Source organism: Antedon mediterranea, chromosome 7 (genome assembly GCF_964355755.1).
Source record: "Antedon mediterranea chromosome 7, ecAntMedi1.1, whole genome shotgun sequence".
Taxonomy (NCBI): domain Eukaryota; kingdom Metazoa; phylum Echinodermata; class Crinoidea; order Comatulida; family Antedonidae; genus Antedon; species Antedon mediterranea.
The window spans coordinates 27226128-27245183 of NC_092676.1; the positions used below are offsets into that span (position 1 = coordinate 27226128).

At 31.6% G+C, this 19056-nt stretch overlaps 1 protein-coding gene across 4 annotated transcripts in view; it reads right to left on the bottom strand.

Moving 5' to 3' along the window:
• Positions 1–8295, bottom strand: part of LOC140055123 (hepatocyte nuclear factor 6-like) — a 33162-nt gene extending 24867 nt beyond the window's left edge. For 3 of the 4 annotated variants that reach the window (XM_072100339.1, XM_072100338.1, XM_072100337.1), the window contains exons 1-2: positions 7178–8295; positions 4670–4693 (exon numbers count right to left, since the gene is read on the bottom strand). In XM_072100339.1, the coding sequence (XP_071956440.1) occupies positions 4670–4693; positions 7178–8126 (973 nt within the window). In that variant the 5' untranslated portion in view covers positions 8127–8295. The remainder of the gene's footprint in view (positions 1–4669; positions 4694–7177) is intronic. The other variant, XM_072100341.1, reaches the window with a different exon arrangement.
• Between the last annotated feature and the right edge of the window lie 10761 nt (positions 8296–19056).

Sequence of the window (19056 nt, forward strand, 5' to 3'; positions counted from 1 at the left end):
TGTACTATAAATAAAAATGTACCGTGATAAATTCTAAATATTTTTGTTAAAAAGTCTTTATTATCAGAAATACAGTATTTAATATTTAGTGATTTTATTAATGATTAGCATGTGTCAGAATTGTATTCTACCAGCAAATGTAATCAATATCATTAAGAATTAAAAATACATCACTGATTAATAACTTTAAAGAATTTTAACTGTTGATTGTTTAATAAAAAGTATATAAATATTGTTTTTTCAATGTAAGGATAGTTTGAATGGAAAAACTTTCGTAAGTTGACAGACTTTACTACAGTATCAGCAAAGAAAAACACACAAACGCAACTAAAAAAGATTAAAGTGTAATTTAAAACCATGGCATTTATTCAGCCACAGCTTTCTATAAGTGCTGCAAATTATCGCAAGAGGGACAGCGTAATATTTTAGCACAAGATCCAATGTTGGAAAAACCCATCGGGGACTTCTGTACGTAACATGAGACATGCCTTCTGGTCATAGCGTTACACTGGATGCGATCTTTGAACAGCCGACGAGGGAACTCATCCCAGATTTCATAGATATTGAAATACGTAGATGCAATAGGCGTCTACGAGATCCAGTGTAACATGAATACTATTTTGTTCTTTTTTCATAAAGAAATAACTAGATATATGGTAAAGTTACATAATTCGTTTGAAGATAATTTACAGTTTAGTAAAACAAGAATTTATTTTTATAGTAAATGTTTAGAATTCTGAACACTTTGGGACTAAGACTTATAATTACCTTTTTTATTATCTTACAAAAACACTCTTATTTTTGCAGTCATTCCTACTTTTTTTTTAAAAGTGCTTATATTATCATTTTGGTACAATATAACAACCTAATACAGCTATATGAATTTTTTTAGGTCATGTTTTGTAGTAAAAATCAAATTATATTTTCATTAATAGGTTATGGTCAAGAAATAAATGATTAATTTGTTACTATATACTATCTATAAAATTCGCCAAATGAAATTCTTTACACACATATCCACATACAAAATACAGTATTTCATGGTAATGTTGATGCCTATTTGGCATTATAACGGCGGCATGGTATCATTACTGTAGTATATAGTATTTAAGTGTGGCCACTTTATTTTTTATTGGGTAAACGGCAAGACATCATAGAATTGTGGCATCTTTATTGCACGACTCTTTTCGCATTATTCATTCTGCCAAAGGCTAAATTTCTTGAAATAATTGCTCCTCACGTTTTTGACATGAAAAGTGCTGTTGAATGCACAAAATCCCCCGTACGATAACCTCATTTTACATCGCAAATTTACTATTAAAAAATTGCCATAAAATTATTTTTATTGATTTTATAATTTGCTTGTAATAGACAATATTTATTCTGTAAAGATAGTAAATAAATCATCACAAATACAAACTGATGAAAAAGGCAACTTTGTAAATATAACTATTTTTGCTGCAAAATAATTCAGCAGTAATTTTTAATTATTTTTGTAGTAGACAGCATATAATGCTATTTTTTGCTTAGCTGTCAGCGTTATTTGTGTAGAGAAAGTCGCATTGTAGCACACAAGGCCTGTAATGAGATCCTCAGTACTTGTGCTGGGTAATTTAATTAAACAGCAGTAATGCAGTTTGCTTGCAATACACAGTTCTGAGTACAAGACTACTCAATTCAATCATGAGCGGGGTGGAGAAGACAGAAGCGAATTGAAAGAATTGTACGTATTTACAGTTTGTTGGCATAGTATGGTAGTCAATTTAGGCTTATTAGTAAAAGAATGAGGCCGATGAACGAGTCACAAATGGTGTAAATTGACACTCGCAAATTCCATGAATAAAAGTGGAAACACAACCTCCTGGAATATCGTACATTATTCATTTTACTACAAAGCACCATAATAAAATCATGAAATGAGAAAAATATATATATATATTTTTTTAAATTTTGTATTATCTCTTTGATAAATTCTTATAAGTTTTATTTAATAATTTTACAAATAATTTATAACTTAATACAAATTATCAATTTCATAATACTGTACGTTAATTTTTCTATTATTTCCTTTTATTACAGAAAAAAAATGATGAATGAAAATATGTAGAGTACTAGTGTTTATAAATTGATTACTGAATTATGAGAATGTCAAGAATTCCATCAAAGAGGAAAGGATTGTAATGCCGACAATGAACCCAATGTGACAAGTGATATATATGGATAAAATATTGATTTCCAAGTTAACGTATTGATTTGTATTAAGATGATAGCTTGATGGTTATAATACAACAAAAAAAAGAGAGAAATACCAAATGTCTGCCAAACTGTAAGTAATTAGCGATTCTAAAGCAATAATTAGTATTAAAGACTATATTTAAATTATGCACGAACTTCACACTCCCTAGCAGTAGACAGCTCGCCGCACACCACATAACTGCTTATGACTAATTAATAGCAAAAATGGAAATAGACGAAGATGAAAAAATACAAATGTGAATAAATTATTTCTTAAGTTGTATCCTAAAGATATTTTTTATGTTTGGAAGTTACATCATGTATATTTTGGATTTTGTTCATTTGGATTACAGATTTAATATACTTGTTAATTACCAGAAATCTATTAATAAAATACTAATTTCATACATTTTGAAATATAATTTTTATAATGTTTTTAAAACAAATTTTCAGTCAAAATAAAATAACTTCATGGAAATATTGTTCTGGTAGCCTAAAACTCTTCAAGTTCAAAATATTTCTTCTCTCAGATGAAGCATAAAATTTGTAAAGAGATGAGGAAACATAGATTATTTGAAATAGTTCATAAAATTATTAAATATTAAAATCGGAATTTTTCACTTAGGAGCAATAAATGATTGTCCTGGAGAAATAGACCTCCTCCATTTAAAGTTTTACTTCGTAAAATTAATAATTACCATAGTCAATAATGAAGAGTGGCAAGTTATTTTTCTAGATCTCTCTAAAACTTAAAATTCATTAAAAAAAAATTCAAACATTTATTTTAATTTCCTGCATAAATTTGAAAATGTTACATATTTTTTTAATGAACATTTTCTTCAATTCCGGTGATATTCTGCATATATAATAGATTAGGATAGATACCAAAAAAAAATTTTATTTTATGATATATTTTCAGGAATAAATTGTACATATTTTCATAATCATCATTAAATAAACCTTGTACATGAATTGAAATTCAAAGCGATTTCTTAACATACCATTTCTTAATGTTAGCGCGTTGACTTAAAACAATTATGCTAAATAATGTAACGCTTTTACCTTGGCTATTTATCGTTTAGTTACTCTAAACTACACTAGTATGTGAATAAAAGGTGAACCCAGCCGTATTCAACAATCTCATTATCGTGAATATATTGCAACAATTTATACAAGATCGACGAACCCATTCGCACTGTTAGTACATATTGGAGACATAATTGCAGGCTTACATTACTTTAGTGTGAAACTGCAGCCTAATATACAATATAGGTCTCGGAGTGAACAAAACAATAACTACAGTATAGTATATAACTTACTGTATTTAGAAAAGTGTCAAACTCTACAGTATGTGACTACCGCAACATTTTTATTGAAGTAGTGAAATTGTTATTATTTTAAGTTTTTATATTCAAATAAATATTTGTGTGGTTAACTTGTCATTTTCAACTTTTTAAGTGGTATTATTAATCATAAAAAAAAGTTATCGTGGCTTTTAATATCAGCTCTAATAAGCAAAATAGAATTTGGCTAGTCTTGGACATAAATTTTACGTTCTAAGTAGTCAGTACTAACGACCAATGTAAAAGAAAGGATTTTGAAAAAAACATTTGGCTGGTTTAGTCCTATACAGTAGCATTCTCACAAAACTTGGCATATACTGTATGACGCATACATGAACCATCATGACTGTGAGTCCTTCAGATTGAATATTAAGCTGTTGAGTCTTTATAATGTAGGATACTGAATGTGTGGTAAAACCTAAAACTTTTGCCAAAAACATGTATTTCTTAGCAATGTTTGAGGTAATTGTTACATTTGTGTTACATTAGTACAAAGTTCAACAAAAAAAGTGTTGCAATTCAAATGAAAGAAATATAAAATAAAGGTCATAATGCAAAGGTTAAAGGTCATAATGCAAAGGTTAAATACCAAAATGCAACAACAAGCAAAGAATGAATTGATGAAAGAAAATAATCATGATGTTCAAAACATTTTCGAATTCCTAGAAAATTTGAATGATTTGTTTAGTTTGTGAAATTATGCGATATTTGTTTGCTATGTATTTTTTGGAAAATATGACTTTGTTTGCCAGCTGCAAATATGCTAGATAATACTGAATATTGGGTTATTAAAAGCGGTTTTAAAGTTGTCTTTGTTTCCAATTATATTTTTGTTTTATCTACATTTTATGATAGCAAAGTTTGATACAAAGAGAGTTAATTCATTCAAGTAATCTGGAAATTCCCGATCATCATGATTATTTCCTTCATTCAAAAGATCTTTTAGACAAACATAAAAAACTACAACAATATACAGACAGAACAGCTTGTAGTAATGGTTTACTACTATAAGCTTTAAGCTGGTAATAATAAAGAGAGCAAGTCAGCAAAGATAGGTAAACACAAAAGTTGTATGTAATACAATTACTCACCGCTTCTGTCCTTTGATACCAGCTCTGAAAACAGAGAGGGGGAGAATGGTTTTTGTTTACATGTGTTTTCTTAGAGTTTTTAAACAAGATTAATCTCATACTACATTAGCTGTACACTGAATAGGAAACTGGTACTATAGTAAACACCAGTTATTGAACATTTTAAACAAAATTAAGCCAAAAAACTTTTAAAATGAAAATTTATATCATGAATTGTTTTTTGAATTTTTGTTTAGAAATTTTTGCACCAAAATTTATATACCATTAATGTTTGTTTCCTTATTTGGTAATTTTTGTACCAATATGAAAATAAACATGGGGTTTTTATTGTATAATACTTCTGTGAGTAAGGAATTTGTAATTGTATTACTATACTTATTCCAAAATAACAGGCAAGTTGATTACTTTAAAAACATCTGATTAACATACAAAATATTAGTATGACACCAGTTCAATGCACATCTTAGCAGCGGTACAAAACATTATATAATTATATTATAATAATAAATAAAAATATTTCAAGCAATTATAATATTGCATATTAAAAATACTACAAAGATACAACAATTTATTGTAATAAAAAATGGTAAAATACAGGATATTATAGAGTATATTATTGCAACAAAAAGCAATAAAAAAACGGTGTTAAAATGATTTGAATAGTCGGACTGTGTTTACCTTTGATTAATAATATATCTATAAAAACTGCGTTATCTATGTTAAACTTGCATACTGTGTATAATCAAGGTTTAATTTTTGAATATATAATACTATTTAAATATATTTATCATAATGATTCTTATGATTTATTTAGTTATGCCAAAATACACAAAGATTATATCACTATCTTGTCTGTATTCGTCCAATTTATTATGTACAGTACATACTCTAGTAGTGAAAAATTATTTTTCATTTCTATTTTAAAATAAAGACTAATAATAGTTGTAATATACTTTATGGATGTAGTAAAAATCAATACTTTACTTTGTCTAAAAAGTTTCCGTGAAAAAAATATTTATAAATAATGATTCCTATTTTAAAATATCTTACTGTAGGCCTTATATGTAGTTTTTTAAATGGTTGGAAGACTAGAATAATACTCTACATGCTTGTTCAAAATATATAGTGAAGAATTAAAGTTAACAATAGATGTGAGGAAGTGTTGTAAAGGTGTCAAAAACATGGTCTATTCAATGAATACTTGCACTAGTCAAACACTATACACTATAAGTACAGGTACTACCTCCTTAAACAATAGCTTACCATATAATTATAACACTGAATTGCCAAATATAACAGGTATTCTTAAACACATGGGCCTACACATTTTACTTTAAATAGTATAATTATATTTTTTTCTTTTTTAAAAAGATATAGCCTAGGATCTATATTATTTTTTAAAAAGAATTATAGTTAGGACTAATATTTTTTTTGTAAACTTACAGTCTCTCAATGTCATCACATTGAGGTGCTGTACTACACATGTAATCATTTCTTTAATAATTAATAATAGTTAATAATTATAATTCTTATAACTTGGTAGATAGATGTATTATTTTGGAAATATATGTAAACAAGATAACTCCTACAACTTAACTGTTAAATACGCTACAATTTATAGTTACATCTTAATAAGCTAACTAACTACCAATACCATATTGATTTTTTCGACAGTAATTCCAACACACAACGGTGGAAAATCAATTCCTAACCAAATAAAGAGTAAAGTCAAAACGATGACTCTCTAACCCTTTGAGTTCTCATAGAAAGAAGAGAAAAAAAATTATCAGACTAGCCCATCAATGACAGAATATTAAAACGAATACTTCAAAATTTTGAATTATTGCGTATATTAATGTTTGATGGTGTCAAGTCTATGAATAACTATAGCTAGGACTCAAACTCTGCAACTTAAAAAACAATTTATTTTCAATCACGCAACATTTAGGTTTAATTTTATGACTAGAAATTTCCCATATTAATTGAATGTTACACTTTTGCAGTAGAAATTCTCCTTAATGCTGGTTATTTGTAAGTAACAAGGGGTGGAAAATTATCTCACCTCGTATAATAGGAAAATTATTATAATTTAAGTGGTATTTAAGAATAAATTTTTTTTTTATGCAGAAAGAAGAATTTTTAATTTATAGTGAATTCTTTATTTAATTTTTTTTACTCTAATGCATCATAGTGCCTATTACAGTACACTATATTTTCAAAACAATTATTTATAGTTTAGCTGACTGTACAATTGAAATAAAATAACATCCGTTATTGAGCCGTTTAAATTTCACTGGCGTATGTAAATCAATAATAATAAGTTTAATTTGACTGACTAATTTATCAATGTTGATACGAGAGAAAAAATGTGTAAAATAAATAATTTAGCAAAAATTGCATAAATATAGCGCAATTGTAATATTTATACTCTTTTATGTGATTGAATTGGCGTACATTAGAAGACCTAATAATATCAATAGCCTAGATATAAACAGTTTTTGTGCTTACCTGCTAATCTCAGTGCCGACATTCGTTGATACTCGGGTTCCTGCAACCATTTGGACATCCTCCTGAAGGTCTCTCTACCAGACTTCAACTTACTCCATGGCTTTGGGTTCCGTAACAAGTCCGACAAAGTACCCTGACTCCGACATAACACACGTTGAGCAAAAACCGCTTGTGGTATGCTGTATCGCTTTAGTTCACTTGTAACCCTCTGCGCAACTTCCTTAGTGTTTATTTCTTCACCATCGCTTCCCGTACTTGATCGTGATCCAGTGTTCCTCTCACGTGTACTAACCGCCAAACCGGGAGGCGTTCCACCGAGGTGATGTACACCGTTTATGACCATTGGACTTTGAAGGGACGGTCGTTGCGATTGCGGTTGTAAATTACGCACAGAATGATTGCCTGTGTATTGTTCATACCCGTTTACACCATAACGCGTGTCTTGCGAGGAGCAGTATGTACCCATTTGCGTATAACCGTTTAACATTGAATTGGGCGCCATTCCGCCACCCATGCTCATACTCATACCCATGTTCATGGCTCCAAGCTTATCATATTGATGATAATTGTTCATTTGTAAGTTACTAGAATGGTTTAACATAAAACTGCTGCCGATGTTGCTAGGCTCATGCCTAAATCTATCAGACACCGTTGATATGGGTGGCAACGGTTGCAGAGGGGTTAACGTTGTGTAACTTGATGCACTTGAAATAGGTTGAAACGAGGACAAGGAAGTCATTCCGTAATCGGATCGAAAATCAGCCGGTGGTTCCAACATGGTGCTAAACGAAGATAATGCAGGATAAGAACCAATTGGGGTTTTAATATCGGTATTAGAAAGAAAGATGTCCGAGGAAGAAAGGTGGCCTGAAAGGCCTACGTGATCAGGATGCAAGGCCGAAGACGGTTCACTAATCGAATCGAGAGCTGTGATATCGCTCGAGATCATCAGGCCTACCGTACAGTGCGACTCTGTAACCAAGGAGTAAACAAGCGAACGATCTTCGGGGATGATAAAGCGGTTGATTTCAGGTCACCGCGCGTTCTCTGTAGCCTACAGCATAGCTTTTTGTACTTACAGTGGGAGAATTGTACTTGTCTTGCCTTTTTTCCAAAGCTTCTCTTCCATGTTATTATTTAGTCAGCTGCCTTGAGTCCCATCACCATACCCGCCGCGTTGTATTGCCATGCGCATTACAAATTATCGGTCAGTGCGCAGACTCAAAATCTGTCAATTTTCATAATAATACTTGCTACTGGTATTACGCATACTGAATTGTCCAATCAGCGACGAGTATCTACTGAGTTTTTCGGTTCCCTTGCCGAAAACCCACTGAGATGTGTTTATGAATGAGAAAGCTACAATGAAAACAACTCACTCGTGAAAAACGTTTCATGGTTGAGAGCAGTTCATCAAATTTGAATATCCTTCCTTGATTGAGACTTGATTACTAAAACGAAACTGCTATATTTGTTTTCTTGTAATAGATTCACCTTGTATTTTCTCTTGGCAGTGGTAACATTTTACAATAGCACCCCGATTAACAAAACCATATGCATTCCATTTTTCATTTCTATATCACCGTCGCTATCCATTCAAACAATATCCCCATAGCAACCAATCATTTCGCTATTGTTCCATTTTTTCTGCCTCCTCTGTTTTTCAAAATGCAATATCCACACAAAGCAAAACGCTTTAATTTTAGTTATAACCAACTATTTATTATTAGTACTGTTATTACAAAACATATTATCCAAATTTCAATAAATGACATTTATAATTACACAGACAGGCATTTGTATTATTATTTAAAAATCGAAAGTCATGATAACAGAGAATATCGACGAGCAAGTTATTTAATTCAATTCGAAATTGATTTCCAATAAGATCGAAGTTAATGTGTAAGCATGCGAGTATTTCTTCCTTTAGTATTAAGCAATCAAACAGAGATAAATAAAGGGTGACAATTAAGTCAAGTTTAGACAAATCATTTCACGTGCCTAAATTATTCTATTCTCTGTAAAATCATCGATAAAATTAACATAAATAGAATAATGCAATGTTTTTCAATGTTTAAATTATTACAATATTATAATTGACAGTTTTTGATTGGTTTTTCCTCAAAAGCCAATACTTTCAACAGCTGTTTAGTTTAATGCGTACTATTTATTACTACTAGTAGTCGCGTCCAGTACGCACTTCCGTTACGCTGCGTTCTATACGCATACGCGCATCCGATCACGCACGCGCTCATTAATATGCACTTCCGTTTTACGCATCAATAATAATAGTTTGATGAACTCAGCAGTACTACCGTACAGTACTTTTGTTTATATTTTTATGAATATTTTTGCCTTTATAGATCTTTATTTATTTAATTATATAGAAAGTAAAGTATTTACATTTAGTTAATTTACCCTTATATATTACTATACAGTGATTGTTATTGCTATTATATATTGCATAGGCCTACACGTTGTATATAGCAGTAGATAAAACAATATCAAGGAGCATACGTACATGTCTGCTATGACATCACAGCAGGCTAAGGATGAGTGACAAATGATAGCAAAGTAATTATCAATTGCATTTATTCTGCCATTAAGGATTGTTACTCTAATAAATCACAAACGTGGAATTCACACCAAACATATTTTATCGCGCCGAAGATTGTACTGGATTAATAGGCGCGAATCTATACTACTGCTTTGTGAAATAAAGATCGTGTATTTTTATTGTAAACAAGAGTTTTTAAAATAAGGGGTGGGGGTGCCTGTAGGCCTTCATTACTCCTCCCTCTGTCCTGGGAAATGCTTGTAAAGACAGTATTCGGTTTTTTTTACTAATTATGTTTAGTCAAGTTGAGACGTGTATGTTGGCGCTATAATACAACAAAATACAATGGTATACATAGGCTTAATTCTGTTTTTATTACTAAGTATTCAGCAAGTATATGATATCCCCTTTCCGCCAACAACCCATTCTACACATAAACGGAGGAGAAAAACCAGTTACCCCATAATCGGCATAGACCTTATAGGATCAAGTACTCTGCAAGCGATCCTACTTCGGGAATGTCAAGTCGTCGAGGGCGGGCCTCGCATTATGCGAGGGGTTATATATCACTTGTGTGTCCGGTATTGCTTCCGCCTACGTATATTTCGGAAGTTATTGGTACCAATTGAAAACTTGTTAACTTAGCCGTTGATTTATGGCACGCGCTTCTAAGCATAGAGAGAAATAACCATGTTCACGATTTTCTATTAATTTTAAGTGATGTGGGACAGCCATTGGGACTATAACAGTTTGATGCAGATTTCCATACTTTTACAAACATAAGTGTAACATTAGATTATTTAGTATAAAATAATATATTAATTCTTTGTTTTAACTTAACTATTTTAAGTTACCACCAGAGACCGGTGCATATTCTCTGACTGTACAACCACCATTACATAAAATTAATACAAAAACAGTTCTTATAACTTTATTCATAATGAGGCTTATACTTCACTATTAAAATTAAAATTCTAAATTTATTAATTTATTTCATAATACAATACGGCATTTTTTTCTCCATTTAGTCTATTGTACTTTATAATATTATTATATATTTACCGTATTTTATGTATATTTCTATTCATAGTGTTGAATGTTATTGTATTCGTATTTTTCAATAAGAGCATTTAGCTCAATTTAGCCCTGTTTTGTACTACTGTTGCAGTTTACAGAATTTATGATATAACAATTAGTTTGAATGTGAATGTATTCATTACAATACCATTATCATGCTCATTAACAGTAGCATGAATAGTAACTATTATAATGAAAACAAAACATATATATTTTATTGATAACTTCTCTTGCTATTAAAACAACTTTTAATATGGCTTCCCATAGAAAACAATTTTAATCATTCAAGCCTTGAATTTCAACAACTTATACATTAATTTTATTACTTTTGTTGTTAGCCGTATTATTATTTATTGCAAATATAAATTACTATTGTTATTAATCAGTATCATTTATTGCAGAAATAATATATTCATTTAACCTCTTAAAAGATCTGGTGACTTTGTTAATTATAGCATTAATTTGGTTAAATTAATTAGCAATTTTAATTTCAAAGTTTGTAATTATCTCGTAATAGTCTAGTTTAATAATGAACACCCTTCCCTGGTATTAAATAAAAGAAAGTGAATTTGTGGTATTTTTTTTCGAAAGTTAATGAATCATTTTATTTAAACAAGTTATTTACAGAAGCTACTTCCGATAGCATCCAATTATTTATTGGCTTATTCTTTTGTATTGACGGTAAATAATTATAAAAATGAAGAAAGCGACATTTAAGATGTTTACGCTGGAGATAAGTAATCTGTTCCCACTAGGACGCAGCGCAAGGGAGTAAGCGCAACGCAAGTACTTTGACCAATCACGACGCGATGATCATCCGCGAACTGTCATTATCTCGCTCGCGTGCGCTTTTTGAATTGCGTCCAAGTAGGAACGAAGCATTAAGACAGAGGGTGAGAAACAACGTGCGTTGCTATAGTTTGAAATAAATTATGAATTATTGAAATTAGCAATCTTCGAATTTACTTATATATATTATAAATAAATAAATAAGCTTTACCAACCATTACTATCGTCAACAACAATACAAATGTATATGTATGAATTCTATGGTATATAATCTTCCTTAACAAAACGGAATAAAAACCATAAAAAGGTATATTATTTTGAGGTTATTGATATAATGTCTTACACGCTACAACCAGGCCTATTATTCGCCTTGACAATTAGTTAGACTCATCTCTCATTAATCCCCCACGAATTAAACTTAACAACCGCTTATCAAAATACAGACTTGGTCATTAATCTTCAATTCTTTTTTAACCATTACAAATTTCATGCTCATCATCTTATTGTAGTTTCGTGTTCCTAATCGTTGTAATGGCAGTGGGCCTTTCTTAAATGGAAGATATCCTATAGATATTGGGCTAGGCCTAACTCTTGCACAAGTTATGACATTAAATATATTGTTTCCCCTGAAAAAAAAATAATTTTTAAAATTGTGTCTGTTGAATATGTCATTTTAATGTCCCATAATAGTTATTCACCAAAGTAGGATCACAAAAAAAAAATATTTACCTGAAAAAACTTTAATTTAAAGCAAAACAAATTGTCTGTCAGTGTTTGGTTAAATTTAACTGTTTATTTTGTCTTTTTATAAGTGAAATAATTGTTTTTGAGGACAACACATCTTTAATTTATCGATCCTATATTAAGCTAGACAATAGCCACACCCATTACATAGGAAGATATATATAGTCTAGGTTCGTTTGATACCAAAAGAAGCAATGCAATTGTGGTATTTTTCTTTTCTTCATTTCTACTGCAACGGTCGTTTTATGCCTTGTACGTGTATGCTACATTCAGCGGATGAGTAAAACGTGATGTATACCACGTTTGTAGTACATATCCAACTGGAAATGTATTTTAAAAGGATAATAAAAAGACAACAAAAGTACATCTTGTGTTTTACCATGCTTTTGCAAAGAACAATAACACGTGTGAATCAAACAATAAATTAAACATTATAAGTAACAATATTCCATCACAGAATTATTATTCAATAATAAAACAGAATATTTTCTTAAATCAAGTAATAAAAGTAATACCATAAAGCGCGGTTTGTTTGTGCCATAAAGGCACTCATGGTTTACGTTGGATGTTTTCCAGTTCCTACATTTCCAGTTCAATTTCACTTACGCTATCTACACTATCAAACTAGTTGACAAAAGTGTGATGTGGTAGTAATGTGCCCAAATATGGTAGTGATATGACATCATCATGTCCATATATGGGCACATCACATTTTTTTGTAACATAAAGTTAGATGTATGTAGACAGAGCTTTAGATTCAGAAATAGATTTGTATATTCTGAAATAGATTTATTATTGTTCGTGGTGTTTTTCACCTCCATGACCATTTATTTTACCACGATTACGATTGTGTGTCACAGAGTCATATGTTATGGTATAGGTTATTTTTCACAAGCTCAATTTTTTTTTTTGGCCAGAGAAAAAATATTCAAACAGTGTTTGTGGGTATATTATGAATAACCACTGAAATATCTTGTACTAATAATTAATAATGTTAATGTAGTTGCGTATGTTTGTACTTTTCTAATGTAGTTAACATTATACTGTATATCTATAACAGGTAGACCTACTTATAATGTTGTTTATCCTATAGGAATTACTTTTAATTCCTTTAGGCCTATATTTATCCCAGTACGAGAACGGGAATTACTAACACTTTTAGTTCTTACACAATTATTTGTTGTCTGTTTCGTATGGATAATCTTCATGTATTTACCCAATTAAAACTAAAGTATCCGGCTAATCCCTTGTTGTTCGTATACCTAGGCTTAGCCCGTCGTATGATCCCTTGCAAAATTAACAAGCCGACGAAAGAACATATACATCGGCTTAACATTCAGTAGTATAATACGCCCTTCTTATGATTCCTTTGTGGCTTCAGATGATGAGCGTAAGGATGTAATTCTAAGTTTATCATCAGTGATCGCTCCTCATCACAGGTCTATTTACAATCACACTATAATTCAAGTCTTTGTTCTTGTCGGGGAAACAACCTAGTGAAGTTATCTATTAAATTAGAGGTACTTAGCGTTTTACTCAATTAGGGAATAGGAATGTTGCCGAGACATGTATAATTTTACCGTAGTATCCACCGCAAATTTCAACTAATTGGAAATCAGGTACCGTGGTTTGGTGATGCCTTTGAATGAAGAACGCATTGAACAAGCACTGGTGTCTTTAGCATGTTGGAAACCCAGTATTAGGTTTTTTCGGTCATTCAGTTTTCTTGTATGTCTGTCAATCCGTACAATTTCAGTCCATAATGTTAATATTATGTACGGTATGCAGGGAAGAAAGAAATAAAATTGTAATTTTACTTTTTCCTGGTATATGATTTTTTTATTTTTTTTATTTAAACTTTATTTATAGAGGGTAACCCTTCCAGCTGAACCCGCAGGCCAGCTGATATTCAGGGGCCCTCTTAAAAATACGAATCTATATACATTTAAATTTAAAACAATTATATAAAATAATAATGATATTTCAACAATTTATTTATAGGTTTGCTGTCTCAGTCAGTTTCTTTGTCTGTCTGCATAACAGTGGTTAGTCCTTTATTCTGATTTCTTTTATTTCAATAAACGAGAACAACATTTCTGCATGTAACAAAATAGAGTTAGGCTATATATTTTATGTTTACTATACTTAAACAAATGCATTAAATAATAGTACGGTATTGCAGTGTTGAACGCGTACAATTTATATAAATATTAGGCCTAAGCCTTGTTGATCTGATCTGATATAGTATTGTAACTATGGACGTCTGTTTCCGAAATAAAAGTAAAATGAATGGAATGAATGAGTATCATAGTATATCCAGACTCCAAAGCAATTAAATTATACACTACAGGTAACAGACGTACGCTATGCATATATAATGAGCAAGATGATAATATATGCAAATTGAAAATCATGAATGGGTTGACGTGTAGAGAAACACAGTATACCTCTAGGCACCGCACACCACTGCGCATACTTAAGTTCTAGGCCTACATAATTTAGCTTCTACCCATATATAAATATATTATTAAGGACATTATAGAGAATGTAGCCCCGTGGTAAAAAAATTGTGGTGATGTACAAGTCCCCGCTTGATGTGAATTGGTAATCAAAATGTCTGGTATACGATTTCCTTAACTTCCATCCATATGTAGAACCTTCTTTTTTGCTTACGTTGAAAATGGAATTCACAAAATGGTTAACATTGAGGTTTTAAGAGTGATGGGCTGATATACACTTAGGCCTATTAGTACGGTAATGATATACATTGGTCCGCACCTTAAGCTCTGTCTACACTATCAAACTTGATGTAACAAAAAATGTAATGTTCTCATTATCATGATGATGTCATATCACTACCATATTTGGGCATATCACTACCATATAGGCACATTACATTTATTTGTAAATCTAGTTCGATAGTGTACCGTAGGCCTAGACATAGTTTAGAGGAACATTCATTCATACATATAAATTAACGTTGATTATCGTGGAAATAGTAGCTTTGCTTGTTTGCATCCCATGTTATATGTAGCGTGTGTTAGACGGTAGTCATCGGTACGGTAAAGCTTGGTTCCCACTAGAACGTAACGCAAGGACGTAAACGCAACGCAAGCGTTTTAACCAATGACAAGCGAAGTTATAGACAGTTAGCAATCACAAGCGAATAAGCCATCGCTTGTGATTGGTCAATTCACTTGCGTTGCGTTACGTCCTTGTGTTGCGTCGCTAGTGGGAACCACGCTTTAGTATATGCTGCGCTTTACGTGATGACGTCTATAATTTTGATATAATATCCTGGATTTATATAGCGCATAATGTTGTGAAACCTCTAAGCGCTGAACATTATTACCCCGGTTATTTTTTGCTTCAAACATGTATGGATACTCCCCCAGCGCAAAGTTGTGTCTTGATCTAACCGGGTACCCGTTTATAGACCTGGATGGAGAGAGGCAAACGTAATTAAGGTATCTTGCGGATAGGCCTACAAGCAATGCGGCAGAGTTGGATTCGAACATCGATCTCACGATCAGTAGACCAACGTCCAAAACACTGCGCCACACACTCTTACTTTCCGTTGGATTTCAAAACATGACGTATGACGCTACCGTATGTGATAAGTTAGTGAACCCGCTGATGTTGTAATTAAGTGTAGGCTACAGCAATGAATACAACACTCTCCTTGTACTAAAATAAACTTGATGATAATGAAACTATAATTATTGCTACATTGTTAGTCAAATTTATCAGTCTTTCATACAGCGCTGGTATTCTAATTTCTTTGTTCCTATTTTACTTGCTGTTGCATGCTTATTGGAATAATTAGTGGAATAATTATTTGGAAATTGTTCCTTTTGGTTTCTAGATTATGCTTATAGTTGTTCACATTTTGAATGTGAATAATAAATCGTTAAGTATAGGTATTAGTCTGATATGACTTTATAATGAATCTATTATTTCTCAGTTCAAAAAGTAGAAGTGTTGATTTTCCTATTATTTGTTATTTCCTACTACTGTCTACACTATCAAACTAGTTTGACAAAAAAAAAGTGTGATGTGCTCAAATATGGTAGTAATATGCCTAAATATGGTAGTGTTATGACATCATCATGGTCATATATGGGCACATCACATTTTGTTGTCACATAAAGTTTGATAGTGTAGACAGGGCTTATAAAAGTAATTTACGCTTCTGTAAAGTTGTTCCAAACCTATACTGTACGGTACTAATCAGCTGCGCTCAACTCAAATTTCACTTTATATTTATAAGTTGGTATTGTGAAATAAATCACTTTCTTTAATAGTATTCTATTTACTTTCCATGTGAATCGATGGCCGTGATGTTTGTTTAAGGGAAATATTAAGACATATGCCGAAACGCTTAGTTGTGTGTGTATAGTAATTATACCAAAATGGCACTGACGACGTCTATTATCTAAGTATGTTTCTTACCAAAAACGAGCTACCTATGCCGCCTATGGGCACGTCGATATCGAGAGAAAGAAAAGTCGGACAGGCACTTGGCAAAGCCACATTAAAATGTCACTCAATCGTCACCGCAGTCGCAAATCGCTTAAAAGGACAATTTTTTTGGCGAATTGTAGTGCGTTAGAAAATGTAATAATAATAAAGTGGTATAGGAGAGTGTTTGGTTTGCTTTGGCAGTGACAGCCTGATGACAAATCGGTAAATATGACGCGGGAAATTTGCCGGATAGGTCGTCTGAAATCAATTAAAGAGTATATCAACGATTTGTGGTAATATTCTGACGATTGTGTACACAAATGATATCTTAATAAGGTGTAATGTATTGATTTGATGATAATAACAATTAAACAATCATCACAGCAAGAAATCAAATTGAAATATCGATATACAAGGAATATTGTGATGATAATGAGGTTAGAGGAATGATGGTACAGTAGTATAAAATATAACTCGATTTAGGTCGTGCACACATACATTTCGGCGTAAAAACTTGGCAATGTTCAAATGTACGTTTAGGGTGTGTACCGAAGGACTATGCAGGACTAATACCTGTCGTTCACACGAAGTAAATAAATGGTGATAGATCTAGTCGCGTTGGCGGTTTTGGTGTTGGTGGTGATGATGATGACGAGGATGATGGCGGCTGCCTTAGCGTTGGTGGATTGTGATGATGATGATGATGATGATGATGATGATGATGATGATGATGATGCTGATGATGAGGATGATGAGGATAATGATGATGATAATGATGGTAATGATGGTATGACGATGAGAATAATGATGGTTTCGGATAATTTCCATGATGTCGAAGATTGTGATTGTGATTATGATAATGATTGTGTATTAGTGGTAAAGATGATGTGGATATGAATGGTCGTTAGTGATGTTGTCCACTCACTTGGATGGATAAAATAAGTACTACTTATTTTATCCCTTGTTGTTAAAATCAGTTTTAGGCTTACTTGTGTATTTTTCATTTAAAATAGATATAGGTTTTAATTGTATTTAACGTATTGAAATGTTTGAGGTATACCGTGCTTTCACAAAACTCGCAGTTGACAATTTCCGTTTTGTTTTATTTGAATTAATTGAGATTGTACAAGACAATCACCACCTGCGCAGGTGACAATATTGCTTAGGCCTATTATTATTTCTACTAGTGATCCGTTCCAATTTTTTTTATTGTTTTAATCATTACACATTTATTTTTGTCTGCTTATTTGGTAATAATTTTGGTTGTCAACTTGACGTTTTAACACTTCTATTTATCACTTTCTGTAATCCGTTGAATTCGCCACCTCGTTTAAGTGCGAATTCCGGAGGCGTGCCGGACCGCAAACACGCAACTTTTTATGAATCGTACCACATATGACAACATTCTATCATTCACAAAAGTACGGAACAACCTGTAGCATACCATATTAAACATCCATTTTTTAATCGTTATAAAAATTGCTGTTTTTTATTCATTTTTTCATTCAATATTCCAACATGCCTATCATATATCTCCATAATTGTCAGTAACTATAGCTCGTAAATTTCACGATGCTAATAATAACCATCAGTCTTCCTATTTTGTGGCATTAATTCATCTTCATTGTTATATCAACGTTATAGAATGATTGACGAAAATTGTAGGCCTGTTGAGATTAAAACAAAATGAAATGAAACGAATAAAGTTACCCGTGAGATGTACGACATAAACGTCAGTTGTCAGTTTGTCCTAGTAATTATTTTCTTTATTACTATTGGAAAAATATGTCCTTGTATATACGTAAAATTATTGTAAAGATAATTATTATAACATTAATTTTTATGGGTGTTTTTAAATTTGTGAGTGCGTGACAATCTCTCGTACAACATCATATTCTGTAATTGTTTTCTCGCGATAAAAAAAAGTACGAGTATATAAATGAGAGAATCGACATTTAAAGTTGGGTATCATTACCATTTTTATTTGTTTATGGCGTATGTATCATGTTTAAAGTAAAAATAACACAGTGAATCCTAATACCTTGTCTACACTATCAAATTTTATGTGAAAAATGATGTGCTCATATATAGATGATGATGTCATATTACTACCATATTTGGGTATATCACTACTATATTTGGGCACGTCAAACTAGTTTGATAGTGTAGACAGAGCTTTATACAATGTCCAACTATATGCTTTGTTTGTAAAGTATAGTTATTAAAAAATACGTAGAAAATGATGGGT